The 23,562-nt window shown below is 45.6% G+C and overlaps 1 protein-coding gene across 2 annotated transcripts in view; it reads right to left on the bottom strand.

Annotated features, from left to right (window-relative positions):
- Positions 1-23,562, bottom strand: part of sik3 (SIK family kinase 3) — a 41,693-nt gene that overhangs the window by 2,859 nt on the left and 15,272 nt on the right. The window contains exons 4-24 of one of the 2 annotated variants that reach the window (XM_088620166.1): positions 23,202-23,363; positions 22,960-23,084; positions 22,558-22,681; positions 20,722-20,840; positions 20,475-20,585; positions 19,236-19,373; positions 18,695-18,772; positions 18,358-18,467; positions 16,989-17,145; positions 16,177-16,329; positions 15,720-15,793; positions 13,883-14,023; positions 13,486-13,627; positions 13,004-13,123; positions 11,787-11,887; positions 9,748-9,857; positions 6,478-6,760; positions 4,504-5,255; positions 3,527-3,693; positions 2,527-2,659; positions 1,669-1,816 (exon numbers count right to left, since the gene is read on the bottom strand). In XM_088620166.1, coding sequence (XP_088476292.1) covers positions 1,674-1,816; positions 2,527-2,659; positions 3,527-3,693; positions 4,504-5,255; positions 6,478-6,760; positions 9,748-9,857; positions 11,787-11,887; positions 13,004-13,123; positions 13,486-13,627; positions 13,883-14,023; positions 15,720-15,793; positions 16,177-16,329; positions 16,989-17,145; positions 18,358-18,467; positions 18,695-18,772; positions 19,236-19,373; positions 20,475-20,585; positions 20,722-20,840; positions 22,558-22,681; positions 22,960-23,084; positions 23,202-23,363 — 3,443 coding nt within the window. In that variant the 3' untranslated portion in view covers positions 1,669-1,673. The remainder of the gene's footprint in view (positions 1-1,668; positions 1,817-2,526; positions 2,660-3,526; positions 3,694-4,503; positions 5,256-6,477; positions 6,761-9,747; positions 9,858-11,786; positions 11,888-13,003; positions 13,124-13,485; positions 13,628-13,882; positions 14,024-15,719; positions 15,794-16,176; positions 16,330-16,988; positions 17,146-18,357; positions 18,468-18,694; positions 18,773-19,235; positions 19,374-20,474; positions 20,586-20,721; positions 20,841-22,557; positions 22,682-22,959; positions 23,085-23,201; positions 23,364-23,562) is intronic. The other variant, XM_088620167.1, reaches the window with a different exon arrangement.

The raw sequence follows: 23,562 nt of genomic DNA, 5'->3' as shown, positions 1-23,562 counted from the left end.
AAGTTTCTTGTTTTAGGAATTTGTTTTTTCGCATACCCCAACTTGCTCTCCATGAGAGAGACAGTCAGGGAGAGAAGCTTGGGGTCAGAGTACAGGGTCAGTCATTTATACGGCGCCCCTGGAGCAGTTGGGGTTAAGGACCTTGCTCAGGGGCCCAATGGAGTAGGATTCCTCTGATACGAACCAGCAACCTTCTAGCCAGAGGCGTGGATCCTGAGCCACAGAGCCACTACACCTCCCCAGTAAGGAGCATTTCAGGACAGTGACCAATGCATTATAGCCCTTCCACTCCTGACTCCTGGAGGTCTGGCTGAGAGCCATAGACATATTTGGACAATGGTCTTAAATTACCCAAAAGATGACCAACCAATCAGACACCTGTGGAGAGTGGAAACTCACACCACCTGGTGACCTCTCAGCCAATTACCAACCATATTTTCCCCCAGTCAAAAGTACTACATATCTCTCCAATCGGCTTGGGCCAGCAGAGCATGGATTGGACATCACTTAGATGGACCCCATCAGCTGTTTCCTGTTATATCTGTTATATGTTATATATAAGAACCCTTAAGAAAACTTGAACTTGAACTTTATTTTAAAACTATCGTTTATGTCTAGGCAGATTGTGTCCTTAACTGTATTTGCTTTGACTGTTTTTATGTACACAATGTGGTATTAATAATAGTAATGAGTGCATTCTCATTCCATCATGCAGACTGTTATTCTGTGGATTGACTCCTAATACAATTTATAAACTAGTATCTGTGGCAGTACATTCACACAAATCCTACAACTGGATTTTTACAGTACCCTAAAAGAAAATACAGTTTAGCTGAGTTATTGCAGGATGTAAGACTAGAGATGTAGGTAGGAAAAAGATAATTTGGGGAAAGTTGAGAAATACACTGTGTAGCGGCAGGGCTTATTAATAATACAGGAATTAAGTTTGCTGCTCCCTTCCCAGTCTGTCTTCTTCATCTCAGTGGTGCTGGACAGAGAGGCCATCCCATATGGTTCAGATTTAAGGTTTTTTCTGTCTGATAAGAGTTTTCTGATAAGGAACTCCCAGGGCTGAGACTCTCCAGCCACCCTAATGGTAATTTCTGGTGTCTTTCTGCCTGGGAGATTCCAAGGGAAAGTCTCATCCCAAGTTGTTTACAACCCTAATGTCAGAGAGCATTGTTACTCATCCTCCACCTTGATCAGCCAGTCAGGAACTGGTAGGGCAGGGTAACCCCACATGGTTCTTAAATGGCCGTGAAACTTTCAACCAATAAACGACCATTGTTCCTCCAGATAAAGGAGGCAGCACAGGGCCCAGAAGGCGTCCCTCCAGGACATTCTCAGACTCATTGCGAACAATCACGTGACCAGCCAGTGTGTCCTAGTGCCAGGACTTTACTTTGTTCCAAGAGTTGCTCGGCCCCGCAGTCACTTCAAGGGAAATGTGTTTCCATTTGTGCCACGGTCCACTCATCCTTGACGCACACCTACCCTTAAAAGACTGCAAACACGGGGCTGGTACTGGAAAGGTTGTATTACTAACCCCTACTCAAAACAAACACAAAACCAACTTCTGTAAGAATTGTCCGTTGCAAAAAAAGAAATGCCTCCTTGACACACTGACACTGCAAACACATCACCCAACATTCGCACTTGGACTCTGACCTGAGTTAGACTCCAGCCTGCTCCATGCTGTACTGCAGGTCAGGGGGTTTGTAGCTGAGGAGCATGTCGCTCGTACAGGAGGAGGGGTAACAGGGGGTGCTATGAAGCTGGGTGCCCTCACTCAGATCTCCGCCCTCCACTTCGCACTCTGAGAGAAAGAAGGAGGAGAACATCAGTGAGAAAGAACATGAGACCAGAGAAAGAGACCAGGCCTTGCGAAAGACAGGAAAACAGAGATGCAGAGACCAGACCTGTCAAGAGAGAGGAAGGTAGAGGCAGAGACAGAGACCACACCTGTCGAGAGAGAAGACAGAGAAAGAGACTACTCATACCTGGTCTGAGTGTGTATGGGCAGTGTAGTACACCACAGTGTGTGAAAGAGCTCTGATGAGTACTGAAGTGTAGTATGGGGTGTAATACAGTTTACAGAAGTGAGTCTAGGACAGTGTGTGTACTGGATTGAAATCTACACTGTACGTCAAGGGATTTTATCCTTTTCCAACGAGTAAGTACCCCAGAAACAAACCTAACGTGGAGCCTGAATTGCACATTCAATTGTCTAATTTAGTATTGTTTTTACATTTTGTGTGACTACTAAATGTGTTTTGTTAACTGTATTATTTTTTTAGATGTGCATACCATGCACTTATTATTATGACATCATAATTAGTGCTAGACACATAGCATATCTAGTTAGTATTACAACACAGAAAAGATACATTTGATGGCATTCTGCTAAGAACACCTCAATCTGGAAAAGCTGGAGAAGCGCAGCTAAAGTACATTACAGTGCGTGCAGTAGAATACAATGTATTCACAGTGTGTTGTAGTGTATTACAGTGTGTTTTGCACTGCTACCTGTCTCCTCCCGGTTGCGCAGCTGCTGGCTTCCTGTGAGAGATGATTGGCTGAGAATGACGTCAGACATCCGAGCAGAGCTTAGTGCTTTCCCAGCCAGTAGGCTCATACCAGACATAGGATCTGCCTGGTCCTGCATTAGAGAGAGAAAGGCAGAAGGAAGAGTGAGTGATTTAAGAATACTGAAATAATCATAATGAGAGTAAGAGGACGGAAGATCACAGCTTGGTTACAGAAACTGGACAACACAGACCTAGCTGTCCAGAGAGGACAGGTTCAGTGATAACAGCCTGGCCACAGAAACCAGATGACACAGACAGACATGGCTGTCACCTGACAGGCTCACTGATAACAGCCTTGCCATAGAAACTGGGTGACACAGGCAGACATGTGTGCCCAGAGAGGACAGGACCAGTGACTACAACTTTGCCGTGGAAACTGGACAACACAAGTAGACCTGTATGCACAGAGAACAGATTCACTGACCACAGCTTGGCCATAAAAACTGGGCAACACAGGTAGACCTGGCTGCTCAGAGAGGAGAGGCTCAATGGCCACTGCTTGACCAAATAAAGTGGGCGACATAGCTAGACCTGACTGCCCACTTTCCTAAATCCGCATCTGAGATATCCATCTGGCTCTTGAACAATTTTCTAAACAATTGCCATAACTGCAACATTACAGGTCAACGTGCAGACCCTTTCTGTCCAGTCTAACTCATTTAGACAGAGAGAAACCAGCTGGTGGCACCAGTTTCTTTGATTTCTCCATGTGGAGTGTTGGCATGCTGTTCCCAATGGTCTCACCTGATCATATCACTCCCAGCTCCTCTGAGTCTTTCAAATCTAACTCTAATCATGACAAAAAAAGACAAAGCAAAATATTTTGACCCTTTCTCTTCAAAGTACATACATTTTTTTTTGGGGGGGGGTCCACAAATTATTTTTTAAACCTCAAATGGGGTTAGGGTCAGGATCAACAGAGAGACAGAAGAACTCACATAGGCGTCGTCGCAGGTCTGGATGGTGTGGTGCCGCTGCAGAGATCCACGTGGCCGATAGCCCTCATTCTGAGTCCCACGGGAAGGGTAGGTAACACCATTGTGGTCAGGCACCTCCATGGCCTGCCCTGGGGTCCTGCGGTCAACATGCTCTCCAGCAGAAGAATCTGTCCGAAGAAAGAAACACTGAGCACACGTCTGTATCTCACCTGGACAATACTCATATAGACCCAGTTACTGTAGAGTCCAGTACGTGTACAGTATACTATGTGTGCAGTTGCTTTAGTGCCCTTTGTGTAAACTGTGCGTACAGTTACTGTAGTATCCAGCATGTACAGTGGATGATATGTACACTTACTGTACATATGTACATATAAGTGTACAATGTACTGTTTGCAGTTACTGAAGTGTCCAGTGTACTATGTGTACTCATACTATAATATTCAGGGTGTACAGTTACTGTTGTGTGCAGTGTGTACAGTGGACTATATGTACACTTATTGTAGTATTCAGTGTGTACAGTGTACTAAATGTGCACTTACTGTAGTGTCCAGTGTGTGCAGTGGACTGCGTACAGTTTACTATTTGTGCAGTTACTATAGTATCCAGGGTGAACAGCAGACTGTGTAGTTACTGGAGTGTCCAGTGTGTACAGTTTACTGGGTGTAAACTTACTGTAGTATCCAGTGTACTGTGAGAAGTTACTGTAGTATGCATAGTGTACTGTGTGTGCTTACACTGTAATATTCAGTGTTTAGTTTACCGTGTGTACAGTTACTGTAGTGTCAGAGTGTACAGTTTACTGGGTGTAAACTTATTGTAGTAACCAGTGTACTGTGTACAGTTACTGGAGTGTCCAGTGTGTACAGTTAAAGATGTCCTGTGTGAATAGTGCAGTGTGTGTACAGTTACTGTAGTATTCAGTGTGTACAGCGTGCAGCACATACATTAGACTATGTGTGCCATGTGCACCTCACCTCTGGCTGTGGAGCTTGTGCGCAGGTAGCCATGTCTGTGTGCAGGTGTGCTGTAGGGAGCTGTGGAGGGCATGGGGGTCCCCAGCAGGCCATCGGGGTCCCCACAAACGCCAGCCTTGACGAGGAGCCCATCGGGGTAGGCTGCAGGCGGCGGCTCGTCCTCCTCCATGCTTTCGGAATGTGGCAATGTGGGGGGGTTGCGATCCGGGGGCCGGATCTGGAGCAGGTGGGAGTAATGGGGCTGGGGCCCGGGACCAGGGGGGCCTGGGGGCTCCATGGAGTCTCCCTGGCCAAGGTGGCGCAGCAGCAGCATGTCGCTGTAGTCTTGAGGGGCAGAGGGGGGTGCAGGAGGGGGTGCCGGTCGAGGGCTCTGTCTCTTTAGCAATGCCGCCAGGTCCTGGGGGGGCAGCCGGGGGTCAGCGTGGCCACTGAGCGAGTGTCGGGGAGACAGCAGGCCCTGCAAGGTTGGCGTTACGTGCTGTGAAGGCCGGTATTCTGGGGGGGTGGGCGACAGTAGGGCCTGCTGCAGAGCCGAGGGGCTCCCATACCCCCCCCCAGCTGCCGAGCCCCCTGCTGCTGCGACTGCCTGGTAGGCCTCCAGCCCTGGCACTTTCAGAGACGCGCCCTGCAAGTAGGGCCCATATCCTCCTGCCGCCGCAGCCACCCCCCGGCCACCCCCCTCCCCAAACAGGTGGGGGTGCCACTGAGCTGGGTCATAGCCTGTGGAGCACGAGAACCGGCCCAAACTGCGACTGCGGGACATGGACGGGAAGGAACAGGGGTGGGCAGTGGGGAGTCATGAGTAAACGGGAGAAAAATGAGAGAGGAAGGGAAAACATGAGGAAAACACAAAGAAAGAATACAGTTACTCTCCGTCATGCCTTATTTTAAAGGTTAAACATTTAGACATTTAGGGCTTCCTGAGCGGCCCACTGAATAGAGCTTCTAACAGGACAAGCCCTATGAGTCCACACAGTGCCAGTTTGAGTCCGGGTGATATCACCAGCAAACACGGAGGTCTCCCCCCACTGGACCTGGCCAAGAGCTGCATGGGTTGGGGGAGTTGTGACAGAACAGTGTCTTCATCTAGAAACTGAACCTTAAACACACTGACTGTGGGTGTAAATGAGCTAGAAGAGCAAGTGTCTTCATTTGCCAGATGCTCATACGAGAGCTTGCGATTGCCAGCTCATGATGACAAGGAAATCAAGTTTATATGTAATAAAAAAACTCAAAGTTTAATACAATATTAAAGTAATACAATTTTACTACTGAAAATGCATCAAATCAAAAGCTTGTGTGTCTTACCCTTTAGGTGTGCTTTCTCAGAATGCAGGTTAAGCCTTACAGCCCAGACATAGCCGATTTTATCCCAGCTAACTGACTGTGACCTCTATTACACCGATATATAATTATAAATTCAGGTGGGTAGCTGCGTCAGCATGCGTAGGCTGCAAAGGAACAAGTAATAGGTTTATTCCATGCTGAACTGAAGAAGGCTGCACGGCCGAAACGTTGTGTTTTCTTTCTTCTTTTTTTCAGCATGGAATAAACCTATGACTTGTAGAATTATAAATGGCAACATACAACTCCAAGTGAAGGATGGACATTAGCTGGCTAGGGCTTTCTTGGCGTTCACTGAAAATGGAAATTTTCTTTGCTGGCACCTGAAAGCCTGTGATGATTTCACCTTCTGCTCCTATAAGGCATTGTGGAGCCTACAATGAGCCTACAATAAGATGACTGCAGATCGTCATTCTTCCTGCACAGAACAAGAGTCGCAGCTATCAGTTGCTATCAGTTTTTAAAACAAAGAGTGATCATAAGTAGGGTTCCAAAGTTTGGCCGCTCCAAATTTCAATCAAAATAATTCGAACTCAACTTTTATGTCCATTTCAAGCAACGAAATGTCACAGTGTTACAGTGTGAGCCATGTGCTGGAAAGCAGTCTCTCAGTTCTTCAGCAGCGTGTACCTGTGTGTCTCCGCACTGTCGGCGCTCAGCTGTTTCCCCAACACTCGATGGCCACACGGTGTAGACAGGAAGCTCTGCCGCTGTGCTCCACTCCCCAGCTCCGCCTCCTGCACCTGAATGGTCACCTGCTGTGGAGGCAGGCCTTGGGTCATGCCTACGCTCCGGGGAAGGCCAGGCTGCTGCTGGGAGAGTCCAACGCGGGATAGTCCGGGTGGAGGAGGGCTACCACTTGGTGGCTGGTACAGAGCTGCGCCATGCTGGTATTGCACTGAGGAGGGACCACCTGCAGCGAGAGAGATGGGGTTAAAAAGCAAGAGCGAGAGAACCAGCAGCTACAGTGCCTTCAGAAAGTATTCAGACCCCTCTACTTCAGACACAACTACACTTTGTTGTGTTGTAGACTTATTTCAAAATGGATTGAGCTGATTCTTTTTTGCCATCAATAGACACACAATGCCTCATTAATGACAAAGTGAAACACGTTTTAAGGAATTTTTGCAAATTTATTAAAATTAAAAAACTGAAATCTCCCATTGACATAAGTATTCAGACCCTTTATTCAGTACTTTGTAGGAGCACCTTTGGCGGCGATTACAGCTGTGAGTCTTCTTGTGTATGTTTCTTCCAGCTTTGCACACCTGGATTTGGGCAGTTACTCCCATCCTTTCTTGCAGATCCTCTCAAGCTCTGTCAGATTGGATGGGGAGCATCGGTAAACTGAAATCTTCAGGTCTTTCCACAGATTTTCTATGGGGTTCAAGTCCGGGCTTTGGCGGGGCCACTCAAGGACATTCAGAGACTTGTTCCGAAGCCACTCCAGCGTCATCTTGGCTGTATGTTTCAGATCATTGTCATGCTGAAAGGTGAATCTTCGCCCTAGTCCAAGGTTGTGTGCACTCTGGAGCAGGTTTTCTTCAAGAACCTCTCTGTATTTGGCTCTGTTCATCCTTCCCTCAATCCTGACTAGTTTCCCAGTCCCCGCTGCTGAGAAGTATCCCCATGTCATGATGTTCACACCACCATGTTTCACCATAGGGATGGAATTAGCCAGGTGATGTGCGATACCTGGCTTTCACCCGACATGGCATTTGGTATTCAGGCCAAAGAGTTCAATTTTTGTCTCATAAGACCAGAGAATCTTTTTTTCCTCAATGTTCTCAAAGTCCTTTAAGTGCCATTTGGCAAACTCCAGGTGGGCTATCATATGCCTTTTACTCAGGAGTGGCTTCCATCTAGCCACCATAGAGACCTGACTGATGGAGGGCTGCAGAGATGGTTGTCCTTCCGGCAGGTTCTCCCACCTTTATACAAGAACTCTGAAGCTCTGTTAGAGAAGCCATTGGGTTCTTGGTCACCTCCCTGACCAATACCCCATTTGGCCGGACAGCCAGCTCTAGGAAGAGTCTTGGTGGTTCCAAACTTCTTCCATTTGACAATGATGGAGGCCACTGTGCTCCTGGGAACCTTCAATGTATTCCCAAATGTTTGTACCCTTTTCCAGATCTATGCATTGACATAATCCTACCTTGGAGGTCTACGGAGAGTTCCTTGGACTTCATGGCTTGGGTTTTACTCTGGCTTGCACTGTGAACTGTGGGACCTTATAAAGACAGGTGTGTGCCTTTCATGTCCAATCAAGTGAATTTGCCACAGGTGGACGACAATCAAGTTCTAGAAACATCTCAAAGATGATCAAAAGAAATAGGATGCATCTGAGCTCCATTTGGAGTGTCAAAGTAAAGGGTCTAAACACTTATGTAAATGGGAGATTTCCGTTTTTTATTTTTTTTTTAATTCACAAAAATTCCTAAAAATGTGTTTTCACTTTGTCATTAGGGGGTATTGTGTGTCGATTGATGGCAAAAGGGAATCAATTCAATCCATTTTGAAAGTCTATAACACAACAAAGTGTGGAAAAAGAAGAGAGGTTTGAATACTTTCTGAAGGCACTGTAAATCTCCCTGCAACCCACAACTGGCAGCCCACTGAAGCTCTGCAGGTGTGAGCCTGGTCAGTACCTGGATGGGGAAACCTCCTGGGAAAGCAAAGGTTGCTGCTGGAAGAGGTGTCAGTGGTAAAACTAGAGGGCGCTCACCTTGCTTTTTGTGTGGGTCTGATCGCCCCGGCTTAGTGATCATGAACTATACTGTAAAAAGGTGCCATCCTTCGAATGAGACATTAAAATGAGGTACTGGCTCTCTGTGCTCATTAAAAATTCCAGGACATTTCTTGAAAAGAATAGGGGGTGTTACCCCAGTATCCTAGCCAACCCCCCCACCCCCAGCCTTTACCAATTATAGCCTCCTAATAATCCCCATCTCTGAACTGGTTTCATCACTCTGCTCTCCTCCACACTGAGAGCTGATGTGTTGTGAGCTAACTGGCGCACTATGGCTGCCGTCACATCACCAGGTGAAGACTGCACATTGGTGGTGGTGGAGGGGAGTCCCATTACCTGTAAAGTGCTTTGAGTGGAGTTTCCAGGATAGCAATGTGTAAGTAATTATTATTAGTTCTACTGCTTGGGTGGGTTGAAATCTGGACCACTGGAGAATCTACAGAATAGTTCTGCAGTGAAATGTCAGCTGCACAACCTGTCCTTATTCCCTCATACATTGTATTACATTGGTCATTACAGTGACTAGTGAACAGGAAGGGACACTTCACATTAATTCATGGGAACTCTCCATGATGAGCCCAGGGGTTTGCAAACACTATTATTCAGTACTTTCACACGGTTTTTGATTTCATGCTTGATTCAGAAGTTGTAAATTTTTGCTAAACTGTCAATCAATTCATTTTGTTAAGGAGTTTTAACAGCAGGACAGAGAAATTGGGACTGCAACTCCCCTTTAAAGTCACAGAGCCAAACAGTTTCTCAAAAACAAAACTAGATCCACGCTGCAACACCACTGTGGAAGCACAAACCCATTTAAGTGCAGGCCAGGTCTGTTTCGACCTCTGGATATGTCGATTCAGTGGGATTCCCACAAAGTGAGCACTTTAGTAGGACCACTCCTTAGGACCTCATTCAAACAATTGCTATTATAAGGGTGCCAGTAAAACACATGAAATATCTCCCTATTTTAAACCTTTACCCTATTTATATTTTCATTGCTGTGGCTTAAGAAAAGGGTACCCAAATATAGCTGCAGAAACCAGTGTGCTCCCACACCTGCATGTTTGCATACTGTGGACCCTAACCAGGGTCAAGTGCCGATGCCTATGACTCTGACAAAAGGAAATACAGAAACACAGAGCGATTCTCACCATGCCCCTGCATCATGGCTGTGCTTCCGGGAGGAGGGCTCTGGTTGGGCTGCCTGAAAAGGTGGTTGCTGGGGTGTGTAGGAGGGGGGCTGGAGGGCTGGATCCGCAACCTGAAGCGTAATAATAATAATAATAAACTATTTTATATAGCACCTTTATAGGTGGCTTCTCAAAGCGCTTTACAGAATGACAACAACAACAACAACAACAACAATTAAAAATAACCAATAAAAAATACAGAAGGTAAACACAATGAGAATATGCAGAGGAGATGGTGGTAATAAATACAGTGGAGCAGAGGGGTAAAGAATGGAACCAGTTAAGTAAAGGCTCTTTTAAAGAAAGCTTTTGAGTCTAGTTTACAGAAGGTGAGTCTCTGATATCCTTAAGGAGAGAGTTCCAGAGCTTAGGGGCATAACAGGAGAAGGCCCTGTCACCCATAGAGTGTAGACGGGCTTGGGGGACAGTTAGGAGAGCAGAATTAGAGAGCGAAGGTTGCGAGATGGGGAGTAGGGCGATAATAGATCAGACAGGATCCAAGCAGAGCCTTACAGGTGAGCATAAGGATTTTGAAGTTGTCACGAAACTTGACAGGAAGCCAGTGCAAGGACTCCAGGATAAGAGTAATGTCATCACTTGCACTAGACCTGGTCAGGATTCTGGCTGCCGAATTTTTAACATACAGGACTTTGTTCAATGTGGATTTAGATACCTCAGCGAGTAGCGCATTACAGTAGTAAATTCGGGAGAAGACAAAAGTGTTCCAGCCACAGTAAGTGATAACATAGGGTGTAGTCTAGCGACATATCTGAGGTGAAAAAAAATGTTTTGACAATATGCTGCACATGTGGGTCGAATGTTAAGCCAGAATCAAATATCACCCCAAGGTTTTTCAATTTAGACTGAAGCTCAAGTACAGTATTATCCACAGACAGGGTTACAGGATTAGCTTTGCAAAGTTGATGGTCCCAGCATAAACAGCCGGACGGAGAGGGGCAGGAAGAGAGAGAAAGGAGGAAGAGGAGGAATAAGAAGGAAGACAGAGATGGGTGAAGGAAGGAGAGTGAGAGGAACAGAATGAGAAGGATAAAGGAGTAGGAAACAGAGAAGGACAGAGAAAAACAAAAGAGAGAGAAACAGAGACAAGAAGAGAGAGCAAGGTAGGAACATCCATCAACCTTCATCAGCGTTGTTCAATGTTGCAGAACATTATTGAGCAGCATGGCACTATCTCAACTGTTATTATTTAATAATAAGTAATAATATTACTGATCATTGATCCTTACTGTAATTCTTACTAATCAACGAACATCATTATCAATCACAGTATTCTGTATCGGCATTCTCAGTGCAAGTGAGAACAGCACTAGTCAGTGTTCAGGATTAGACAGTACAGAACTTAGTATTCCACCTATCCATTTGCTAACCGCTGGTGCCTATCCTAGCAAGCAACTGGCACAAGGCAGGATACATCCTGGACAGGACACCAGTCCATCATGGGGAACACATAGAGACAGACACATACTCTATGAATTGGCTTCATTACTCTCTGCTCTCCTCCCCACTAATAGCTGATGTGTGGTGAGCGTTCTGGCGCACTATGGCTGCCGTCGCATCATCCAGGTGGATGCTGCACATTGGTGGTGGTGGAGGGGATCCCCATTACCTGTAAAGCGCTTTGAGTGGAGTGTCCAGAAAAGCGCTATATAAGTGTAAGCAATTATTATTAATTATTATTATTATACTCACACCAATTTTCCCAGAAGCTAATTAACCTACCAGCATGTCTTTGGACTATGGGAGGAAACGGGAGCACCTGGAGGAGATCCACGCAAACATGGGGAGAATGTAAAAATGCCATGGAGATAGCATCCCAGGTCTGCAGTTGAACCCAGGGCCCTAGCGCTGCAAGGCGGCAATGCTACCTACTGCACAGCACTGAATATTAAGAATGAATGTTCTCAAGATTACACACCATGAAGAGTCATGAACCTGACAAAAGCAATCAGTAATATTAGAACAGTAATGGTCTCGAGTACCTCTGTAGCTGGTGAGTGAGCAGGCTGGGCTGGGCTTCTCCGTGCTGTCCCAGTGACAGTGCCTGCAGGGGGGGTGAGGGCTGAGGGGAGCGGATACACTCCTGGAAGACAATGTGAATACACAGATGTTGGTTAACCTGTGCACCAACACAAAAGCAACACATACTTCAACACTTCTCTCCCACCCCAACAGCACATACTGCACAAGCCTGCAGCTTGTATAGGGAAAACTCAAATGCCTTCTTGGGTCATGACCCAATACCTCATCCCGACATACCAAAATAATGAATCATGTCCAAATGCACTCCCACATCAAAAGTTCACTTTTGATCTTTTTTTTAGAATATTTTGTTTTTTTGGAAGTATAGCCTGATCTTGGCAGAATCAGGGTGACCCCTCAGGTTCTATGAAAAAGTATTTGCTCCCTTTCAGATTTTCGGAAGTTTTGCATATTTTCACCACTGAATTTCATCAATTTCATGGGGGATTGTGAGTTTTATACAGCACAGTGCTGGCCTAAATCAGCCCAATTGTTTAATAAAAGACTCACACAGCTGACCATAGTTAAACCTATGAGAGAGCATTAGCTTTTTTACACAGGAACACTGAATGTTGGATGACTTTGTTTATTAAATAAATTAACCTTTGGTGACATGTGTTCTCTTAGACTTCCTTTATAGATCACTAGTAACCACATGAAGATCTGATAACGTTCAGTAGAAATTAATGTGCAACATTTTAGAATGTCATATCGTGTCCTGAAGGCCTGCGCACATCACCTTGTGGACATCTTCACGGACATATTTAATCTCTCCCTCACTCAATGCACAGTCCCCTCTTGCTTCAGGAAAACCACCACTGTCCCGATCTCCAAGAAAACCGGAGTCAACTGCCTAAATGACTACTCCCACACCCACACACACACACACGCGCAGTCACACTCCTGCTCACACACAGCCACACACGCGCGCGCAGTCACACTCCTGCTCACACACTCCCACACACGCATGCGCAGTCACACCCCTGCTCACACAAACCCACACACGCGCGCGCGCGCACGCACGCACGCAGTCACACCCCTGCTCACACACACCCACACACACGCGCACAGTCACACTCCTGCTCACACACACCCATATAAACACACAGCCACACACATGGCCTGTACTGGTTGTGTCAGTGCAGGCCCTGTCACAGGCTGCAAGGCAGTGTTGTACCTGTAATTGCTGGTGTAGAATCTGCTGCTCTTGCTGGTAGAGAATGTGCTGCTGTTGTGTGTGCTCCAGGAGCCGCTCATCTTGAGGGGCTGCATACATCTTCTGTAACTGCTCACACTCCTGAAAGAGAGAGTATAACTGTGTATTTCTGCAGAGTGCTGAGAGAACAAGAGCTCAGACTGATAACTGCTCACATTCCTGAGTGAGGGAGGATAACTGTGTATTCCTGCAGATTTCTGAGAGAACAAGACCTTAGACTGTGTAACTGCTCACAATGTCGTATAAAGAAAGTTCTGACTCAACAGTGGTCTAAAGGAGACACAGAGACAGGAGGAGGAAGACAATCTGATGGGAAGCTGGATGTGAGACAGTGAGATGGTCAAGACCATCGCAATAGAAACACTGCAGCTCTAGACACATACGAAGACTGAGAAAGACACTGCACCAGGATGACACTCATGTAGAGAGGCTTGATGCTGTACCTGTTTGAGCTGTTTAATGATGCTGCTGTTCTCCAGGTGTGCTTTGAAGGCCTGGATAGTTGTAGCTCCATCAGAGAAGCGCCTGACAGGAGAGAATCTCTCCGTGGGCAAGTGGAGAGTGTTACAATCCTTATAGCTCGACCTAAAAACAAAACGCATTACAATCCCTTCATTGAGAACTACTGAGTTCCATCGAGAACCGATGAGTCAATTATCAGGCCCCGTTATCAAGTGTGATTGAGTCAGTCACTTTAGGCTGTCAGTGTATCAGGCCCAGTACCAGTGTGCAAGCACCAGGATCAGATAATGTGTCACTCAGTGTCCAGTCGATGTATGGGGTGCAGAACCAGTGAGTCAACACCAGAATCAATCCTGTGTGCTAGCTTAGCATGCTAACCGACAGTGCTGCTCCAGTGGCAGGTGCTGTGCCCACACTCGAGGGCGAGAACTCTGCTGCCGCTGCTGATCGGGGGGTGCCTCGGCAGGGGAGTTGGTCATGGCGTGCATGGTGTGCCTTTTCGAGGTGGTGGCCAGATACCTAAGGGAGGGAGAGAGGTAGAGATAAAGAGAGGAGAGGAGGGGTCAGAAAATAAAAAAGGCAGTGATCACTTTTAAGCCCTTACGTACTCGCACTTTGAACCTTGGTCACAGCCTACATATTTGTACCCAAGGTCACGATCTGTGCTAGCATGAGAGCACAAGTGGACTGTCCCAGGACCCAAATCAGTAGATGGTTTGACTCAGCCTGTGGAACAGACACTTTGAATAATTATATAACATTCTGACTAATTTCTGTAACCGTGAGCAGTTACAGAAGCTTACTGTTTGTGGGACTATTTTTAAGAAGTGCCTCTGTTTTAAAATATTTAAATATTTATTTTACTTCTTTCAGTAGTCCTCTGTGTCTCTGTATGTGTGGCTCCAGTGTTCTCTCTCTAAATATTTCATTATTTATAAACCTTATTTAGGTTCTAGACAGTACTTTATAGTGTAATTAATACATTAAATTATTATAGTGAATTTTAAGATTCATGATTTTTTAAGAGTTTTGAATTACAACTTAATTCAACATAAAAGAACAGAAAAGAAAGACAATGTGGCAAAAAGTTGTGGTATGACTAAGTATTCAACCGAATATAAGCTGCACCCAGAAATTTGGACTGTAGGAAAAGAACATTACAAAGCACAAGTTACCTTTCTGAATAGAAATTGTTGAGATGAAATAAAGGTTCTCATGGTTTAAAATAAATAAAGGAAAATGGTGAGGAGTTTAAAATACTATATTACAGTAAACTTCCTCCTATCCAGAAGAAATGTGTGGGGGTTCGGGGGTAAAGGGTTCCAGATAGGAGGATTTTTTGAATAGATAAGATTAAAGCAAACAGATATGTAATGTAACCTAGGCTAAAGCTAAATGATTAGGTGAACAAAAATTATATAATAATAATTATAATAATAATAATAATACACTACTTTTAAAGACAAAGGATCACCTCATTCTAAATGAAAAAACGTACAGTGATTTCTTGTTTACTTTGTATAATTAAAAATTCATATAAACGTTTTTTTTATGAGAATCATAACACGCCGGAACCAAGCAAAATGGCAATCCGTTACAGTACATTTCAACACTGTTCAGCACTCCTGAGGTAAATATGTCAGCAACCTGATCAGCTTCTGATTCTTTTTTACTTGTATTCAAATGTAAGCCAAGGCTGATTGTACCACACTGAAACTTGGAAGAAAAAAGGTGCATCTTATTTTTGGGAAAATAAAGTAAAATGGAGTGTTTTGGCATTGGTGGTGGTGCAAACAGCACAGCACAGCACTCAAAGAACTCCATCCTTACTGCAAACTGCTTCAAGGTCTGTTAAAGTATGAAAGAATGGGATTTGTAAAAACAGCAGTAATTGGTTTGCTCATAGCCTGTTAAGAGAAGAAGAGATCAGAATACAGTGAAAATCACCTGAGCCTGAAACAGACCTACCTTTACCATGTACTACGTGAAGCTGTAATGTATAAAAGGATTAGAATACTTTAGCAGTTTGTTAGTTCTGTGGGGCAGACCCAACACTGCATTGCTCTGTATTGAGCTCAATAATGGCTGAGTCTGCGTAAGGCCATCCTCCTGCTCCTCCATTGAGGTATTTCCCATTTTAGAAGCTGTACTAATACAGAATGAGGCCTGGGACACACCTTTGCCTGCCCTCCGTCTAGCCCATTACCTCTCTTACCTCTGGACTGCCTCAGGGTCAGGCTCTCCATCAGAGCCCTCTTCATCCACAGGGGTAACGGCTGGGATAGGATGCTGGCAGAGACCGGGGGGTAAGGTTAGACACTTTAGAAGTGAGTTTCCGTAGGTTGTCTAGTCACCAGCAGAGACAGAAAGAAAAAGGGCCACGAACTTTAAGACAGTAATGGGGAGAAAGAGAGAGAATTCAAGAAGTATAATATGAGGAAAGAGAAAGACAAGGCAGGTGACAAGGCAGTATTGGCATAGGTATAGGCTGGAGTAACAGACACCACTAGAAACAGACAGAGAGATAGTCAAGGAAACAGACAAAGACACAAGGGGAGCACTGAAGCCACACATACAGAGAGAGAACACTGGAGCCACACATACAGAGAGACATGCAGAGTAAATAAGAAATGGTACAAGAATAGATAAACATGTTTGGCTAAGAGACATACCGGGCTGGTGACCAGGGGAGACTGGCCACGAGGTTTCTTCAGCAGCTGCTGGGCATGCAGCTGGATGTTGGCACCACCATCTGAGGCCCTGCGGCCCAGGGGCCCCATTCCATTGAGGAGCTGGAGAGTGGGAGGCTGGAGTAGGGACTGCTCCTGTGGAGAGATGAGCAGCAGTATCAGATTCAACCTTGTTGTCCGAACATTGCCAAGTTGGAGCCTTGTTGGATTTTATTAGTGGTCAACCGTGCAGTGGCACACAATCAATACAAATGCTGACAGGATTGTGTGTGTTTGAGTCAGAGAACATGTCCCAGCCTGCGAGCTTGTAGTAGAAACATCTCCTCTAGGTGCCCCTAACTCTCATGTCTTCACAGTGGAATGTTTCTTAAAGCTGCATGTTTCAGAGCATTTAGACCTCACTGTCATGCTGATATGAGGGGTTAGACATATGACCTGCCTTGATGAATAACTAACACTTCCAAATCGGATAGGTAAATAAGACAAAACAGTTCAAAAATACCACTAGTTCAAAAATACCACTACTGTGCACATTTACCACTAGACAAACTTCGTACCTATGACATCACCATTCTTCAAACGCAGTCTCCAAAAAATAATTCACAAGGTGCTTTATCACTGGTTTAAAGCAGGGTTCAGGATTATGACTATGGCTCCATACTCACATAATCAAGTTGAAAAGGCAGCAGTTTAGAGTTTTTACGTAAAGTACTTGTGACACACTGCGTACACAGCAGGCTTGTGTGTGAAGTTGAGACCTAAAGCTGGAGCTGATTCTATTCGCACGCACTGACCTTATACTCCAGCTGCTGTGTGGCGGGCTGCAGAATCTGCATTGGCATCAGATTCTGCATGACACTGACATTGGGGGCCAGTGGGAGGAAGGGGGGCTGTGGAGCCACGCGAGGGAACCCAGGGGCCAGTTTCTGCAGCTCCTCCTGCATTTCCGTCCTGCCAGGGTGAGAAGTCTCCAGTAAATTTCACTGGTTATAGTGAAAAGCTTTCACACATTCACTTGCAAACTTTCCATTCTACTTGATGACCCATGAGGGCAAGATAATGGTTTCTTCCATATTACTAATCAAGAACCTTTTTTTAAGAGCTGCTTCCCTTAAAAACATAGTGGTGCAACACAGCTGTTTATTGTGAATAATATATTTCATAGCAAATGGTCTCTAATTCCATGTTCATTAAAATGGGAAGTCTTTATGTACTGCTTTCCCAGTCACAATTAGGATTTTTTACTGAGAATCTTATCAAGCTTTGATAAAAGCTTATCAAAGCTTGTTTGTAGCTGTGAGGCAACTTGCTTTTTTATTTTTTCCTGCAAGGGAGTATGTCCTCAGAACAACATTATGACCTGGAATCATAATAGTATTCTGATGCCTCCAATATGTGTTTAGTCAACATCCGTCTCTTTTACCAGGGCATTTCCTTTGGAAATGCAATCAGCTATTGTTTCAACAACGCAGTCATAAACCGCGATCCAGATCCTTCAGGTTTTCTGACACCAGCTTTGCAGCTATCTTATCATGCTGTGCCCACCTCCATGCATCCCTGTTTTAGCTGTCAACTGCTTTTAAAGAAGGTAAAGATACTGTCTCCATTATATAAAGTTAGCATAGGCGATGCACTAAAACAATCATAGATAAGTAGAAAAATCCAAGGTAAGCATATGTGCAGCATATGTCCAAAGCCTGGTGGACAGTTCAAACCATGTGATGCGCCATTCCCCTCTCTAGGCGTCAAAAATACTTTTTCAGCACCTGCTGTACTTGATCAGACACACTGCAGTTTGATATCTGGAGCTCTCTTAAGTGACTGATTGCCCCTGCCAAATTCCCGTTTGATACATTTTGGTCAAATCAAAAGACTTTCACTTGTTCCAACACATCAGCATGATGATCACGTGCAGTTTACGACACTATGCAGTGTTCACACAGTTGTATTGCAGTCTGACAACATTTTTCCAGTTGTAGGCTCTTAAAATGTCCTTATAGGCTAGATACTTCAAGCTATTTTCCTTACTTTCAGTATGTCGACATAGACACATGGAGTGAAAACAATTTTGCTTCGACTGTACAACATGTGCAGCTGCCTGCAGCTCAGAAATCCTGAAATGCACTAAACCACTATGCAGTGGGAGACGGCAGGAAGACTGGCCTGGGGTCTGGCACGCCCACAGTGTGCCTTCTCATGGACAGGTACCGCGCCATGGCCTCTGGAGAGGGCTCCTCTCCCTCATCGCTGTCCAGAGCCATCGCCCCATCCGTCTGCAGGCAGGAAAGAGGGAGGAAAGAAAGGACAAAGAGACACAAAGAGCAAGTCATGCTTTGGCAAACAGGTATCACTTCATGCATACTTTTTTACACACAAACGTAAGTGGGTGAATGAGTGTTGTAGGCTATCAAGGAGATAGCAGGAAAATGTGTATCCGCATTGTGTGAATGGTATGAAAGAGTTAAGTCCTCTGGGTGTGTGGAAGCTGTGTTACACTGACCTCCACGATTTGGTTGTCAGGGTTGATGAGCTGGACATGAGGGACAGTGATACTGACTGGATTGCCGGGCTGATCCGCCTGCGGAGACAGAGTGAGGACGGTAGGAGTGAGAGGGGCCAGGGGAAAATGGGATGGAGAGAGCAAGAGCAAGAACAAAGAAAGGGGAAGATAAGAAGAAAGAAGAGGCGAATCTTTAAAACACAAAAGAATTGTTAAGACACCATTGCTTATATAACATTCATATTTACACAGCACACTCTACACTGTCTTTAAAGGGTTCCAGTCTAAACAGGACACAGTAAAGTCTGCACCCTATACACTGTTAAGGACAATACTGACAGTGGAGTGTGCACTCTATTAAGTGCACAGTACAGAGGTAAAAGTGCAGTCTGTACTCTGTACAGTGTGGACAGTACAGTGAGACCAGCTGAGTGTGTAGACTGTAAGGGAAATACAGTACCATACCATGAGCACTAACTGTGTGCAGTAATGTAGTAGTACATTCTCTAGTGCTGCTCTTATGGGCACTTCTGGGGTGTACCTGTACTGTGTTGATACCAGGGTAGGTCATGGCTCTGTGGGTAGGGGGAGCAATGCGCAGGGTCTTGTGTCTCTTCAGCCGTTCACACAGTAGACTGTAGATGGCGCTGTAGTGATCATAAGCATCTGTGTGCAGAGACTACAGGGAGACAACAAGAGCACGTGAAGGAGTGTCCTAATGTCCCTCCTCTCAAATCGAACCCAGCAACTAACAATCACGCTCATTCCTTCCCCCTAGGTGAACTAAAGGCCTTGTGTTTCAAACAGTGGTCCCTTCAGGGTGCCACTGTCACAGCAACTAAAAGCAATCAATTCCATCATTGAGGACTAGAAAGCCAGGATAATCAATTTCCCCAGGGTCTCCACACACTCCTTTGCAGCAAGGTACACTGGATAAATTTGAAACAGGAAGTGCCTTTGGCTCTCTTACTTTAGCACCTAGTGGATACTCTTCAAATGAGAAGGTCAGGGAAGAGCCTGCCTGAGGGGTAAAGGTACAATCTGAGGCACAGTCTCTGCTCCACTTTGCAGTATTGTCCCTGACACCCCCACCCCAGTGGACATACAGTGGATATAAAAAATCTACACACCCTTATTGAAATTTCAGCTTTTGTTGATATAAAGGCTGAAATCAAGACAAATCATGTCAGACCTTTTTTCACCTTTAATAAGAACTTGTAACCAACAATATTTAAGTGAAAATCAAATGGATAATCTTTAGGTAAAATAATTAAAAATTAAAAAAAACTGTTTGATATCCACTGTACAGTAGCATGCTCGTTGTCTTCCCCCTACTGGCAGCAGTGTCTCCTTCAGAGGTAGTGTTATAGTGTGCTCATTGTCTTCTCTCAAAGACAGGAGTAAAATTTGCATACTATCTCCCCCAGTGGCAGTACAGGTGTAGCCTCACTGCACATGCCCAGGGGCAGGTAATGTGTTGTGCTGACTGTCCACAAAAAAAACAGTGGCTCAGTCACTTCCAGGGGGTGTAGCGTAACAAGCTCACTGCTTCCCAACATAAATGTATTTTAGTGAATGTGCTCACTGTCTCCCCACCCAGTGGAAGTCAAGCTATGTTTTCACTGTCTACTATTTGACACACTGCAGTGTGCTTACTGCTTTCATCACTGTGGAAGCATGCCTACTTTCTCACTTTTTCACAAGGCAGCACCACAGTGTGCTGTCTCCAGCACTATGGGAGAATGGCTGTGTGCTCATGGTCTTCCCCTTGTGGCAGTACCTGTAGTGTGCGCTCACGGTCCAGGCCCATCTCCACCATGGCCAAAAGCACCTGCTCATTAATGGGCTCTGTCTGCTGCTCCGATTTCACCTGCTCGCATTCAGCTATCAACTGATGGAAAGATCAGGAAAAGAATTAAGCACTTGATCACTTATTCACATCCAATGAGTATGTGCGGTTGTGTGACAGTGAAACAAGCATCCATTAAATTTGGGAGTAAAATCAGTTCCTGTGCACTGAAACTCACCCTGTCAAACTCTGGGTCTGGATCTCCCTGCTTCATCCACTTGTTCTTGCAGATCTGCTCCATGGAGAGACGCTTGCTGGGTTCCAGAACGAGCATGTGTCTGATCAGGTATTCGCAGTCTGAAAGACCATCCCGCAGATATCACTGATACTGTCAGATACGGTTATCACGCTGTAACAAAGCAGGTTTTTGGGAGGAGCCACAGCAAACACCAGTAAAAGTCAATGTCCTGTCTGAGGGGGCAGATGCACCAGTGTGAGGTCAGCCAAAAAAAGAGAAAAACAAAAAAGGAGAAGGGGAAAAAAGAAAAACACACCGCTTGGAACAGCGGCATCCAGACTGAACTGTCCCTATTTAGCAGGGTCCAGCCTGGAGAAAAAAAGCCTGGAGGCCAAAAGAAACAGCCTGCCCCAGTGAATCCTCACAGCGGGACAGGAGAGGAGAGGCTCAGTCTGCCCCAGTGAGGATAAACAGCAGAACAGGAAAGGAGAGGCGCAGCATGTCCCGGTGAAAAAGAAAACAAAAAGAAACAAAAAAGCACCCTTAACACTCTCTCCACAATCCCCTCCGCGACTGTCAGTCTAATATTCTCCCCTTGCAGGGGCCATAAGTTGCAACCCTGAATCCGTCTTCTGCTCTCTCCAGGTAGACACGCTTTTCACTATAGTTGCTCCAGCAGCATCTTATATCTGCTTCGACCCCAGCTCTCTCTAGTCCCAGACATCCTCTCTCAGCTGGACTGAGGTCCTGCTAGCTGGTCGCTCCGGAAATTAACTGGCCCAGCTGTGGCTGTCAAGGCATTAGAAAAGGGCTCCACCTCCACACTGAACATGCCCCGCATAATGCCACACACGCATTGTTAATACCGACACACACAGAAACTGGTGCTCGGACTCACTGCTGCACACTGTTAATACTGACACACACAAATACTGGTGTGACAGACAATATGGCCAAAAAACAATAGGGTGGCCTATGTTATATTCCATAAGTGTCCCAGTGACTTTTTAAAGTAAACTATATATGTACGGCAGAACAGCAGATTTAGATTTAGAAACGGTGCATCACAGTAATGAATCATTGGATTAATATCTATTCTAATAATATATCATAAGAATATCCTAATAGTATCTATTAAGATATGACTTTACATTTTAGCATAAAACTTAACCTATCTCTCTTGTACCAGAATGTATCAAAAGGTTCAGACATGAATACAGTATGTGTTACAAGATACATTATTTCCCTTTTGTTAATTTAGTCCACATCCCTTTTGGAGGTTCATGAAGGTGGAACAAGTGGCAGTTGTATGTTAAACAGGTTTATATAAATACATGGCTATGAGTAGCAATGGAAGGGCTGTTATTCTACTTTTTGTAGAAGTGCAGATGGACAGCACAGCATGAAATGCAGAATACATTATTCTGTTAAGCCTGTGCAGGAGGTGCCAGAAAGATGATATCCGTCTTTTTGGAAAAGCTTTCCTAGAAGCTTTAACAAAACAACAATTCGGATTAAATGGGGTGGGGAGCAGTCAGACACCCTGGCAGACCACTGGAGCAGCTCTTAGTGGATCCCGATGAAACAAACTTTCCATTTTGCTAATGTAAGAGACATTTTCACTGCTAACAATTTACCAGTAAGATATACCAAAGAATGCCCCTGGTCTTGTTAATTCTCTCGGAGTATGCTGTGGTCTTCACAGAACTCAGGTTGAAATTCTTCTTGAATTCCAAAGAATCTAATCAAACAGGACCTGCCAAGCAGGGACTGCATGAAGTGGTGGCTGGGCTGTGGAATAGTGTCTGTGGAAGAGGCCAGTGCGGCGAAGCTCACCTGTGGACATGAAGAAGGGAATCCTGAACTTGCCACTGAGCACGCGGGCCCGGAGATTCTGCAGGGTGCTGCCGTCGAAGGGCAGGGCGCCACACACCAGGACGTACAACACAACCCCCAGACTCTGCAGAGACAGAGATCTGTGATCTGGGCAGGGGTAGGGGGTAGGAGATGGTGTGAATGTGAATACAAACCCGACTGTCAAGTGGCAGCAGTGTGAATCAGGTTGTATGAGATAGGGCTGTAGCGTTAGGTAGGGTCCCCAGTAAATGTGTAGCGTGGTCCGTCGGGTGGGGTTGAGTGTTAGATATATGAAAGACGTCGGGCGTATGTATGGAGTAGGTAGAATGCGAGGGTATGTGGTGAGTTGCATGGAGCACTTTAGGGGTGTAGTTTACTCACCCAGATGTCCACCTTGGGCCCGTCGTACTCCTTCCCTTCGAAGAGCTCAGGGGCTGCGTAGGGGGGGCTGCCGCACCATGTTTTCAGCAGCTGACCCCGTGAGTAGATGTTGCTGAAGCCGAAGTCTGCAGAGACACACAGCCTGCTGAGACGGAGGCAGGGGAGGAGGAGGAGGGGGGGGTAGGTGCAGGAAGCTTGACCGCAGAGCCAGCGGGAAGACGAAGACAAAGCGCCCCCATTACCTGCAATCTTGATGTTGAGGTTGTGGTCCAGCAGGAGGTTCTCGGCCTTGAGGTCTCGGTGGACAATGTTGCGGCAGTGACAGAAGTGGACGGCCGCGACAATCTGCTTAAACTTCCGCCGAGCGTCCTTCTCCGCCATTCGTCCATGAGCAACTAGGTGATCTGGAGAGAGGCAACAAACCCTCTGCTTATTTCTGCACTTGATTTTTCAAAAATATAATTTTATACTATGTTATTTTACTTTAGCATTTTGAAATATCTTAAGTTTTAATGTTCGTGATCCAAAATCACAGACAACCTTCTTGGACAGAGGTCTGTCAAGTAGCCGTTAGACCGTGATCCATGAACCTTGACCTCTACA

This window comes from Lepisosteus platostomus, chromosome 25 (assembly GCF_059453375.1).
Source record: "Lepisosteus platostomus isolate fLepPlt1 chromosome 25, fLepPlt1.hap1, whole genome shotgun sequence".
In the NCBI taxonomy this organism is placed as follows: domain Eukaryota; kingdom Metazoa; phylum Chordata; class Actinopteri; order Semionotiformes; family Lepisosteidae; genus Lepisosteus; species Lepisosteus platostomus.
This window is presented reverse-complemented; position numbering and strand designations above follow the sequence as displayed.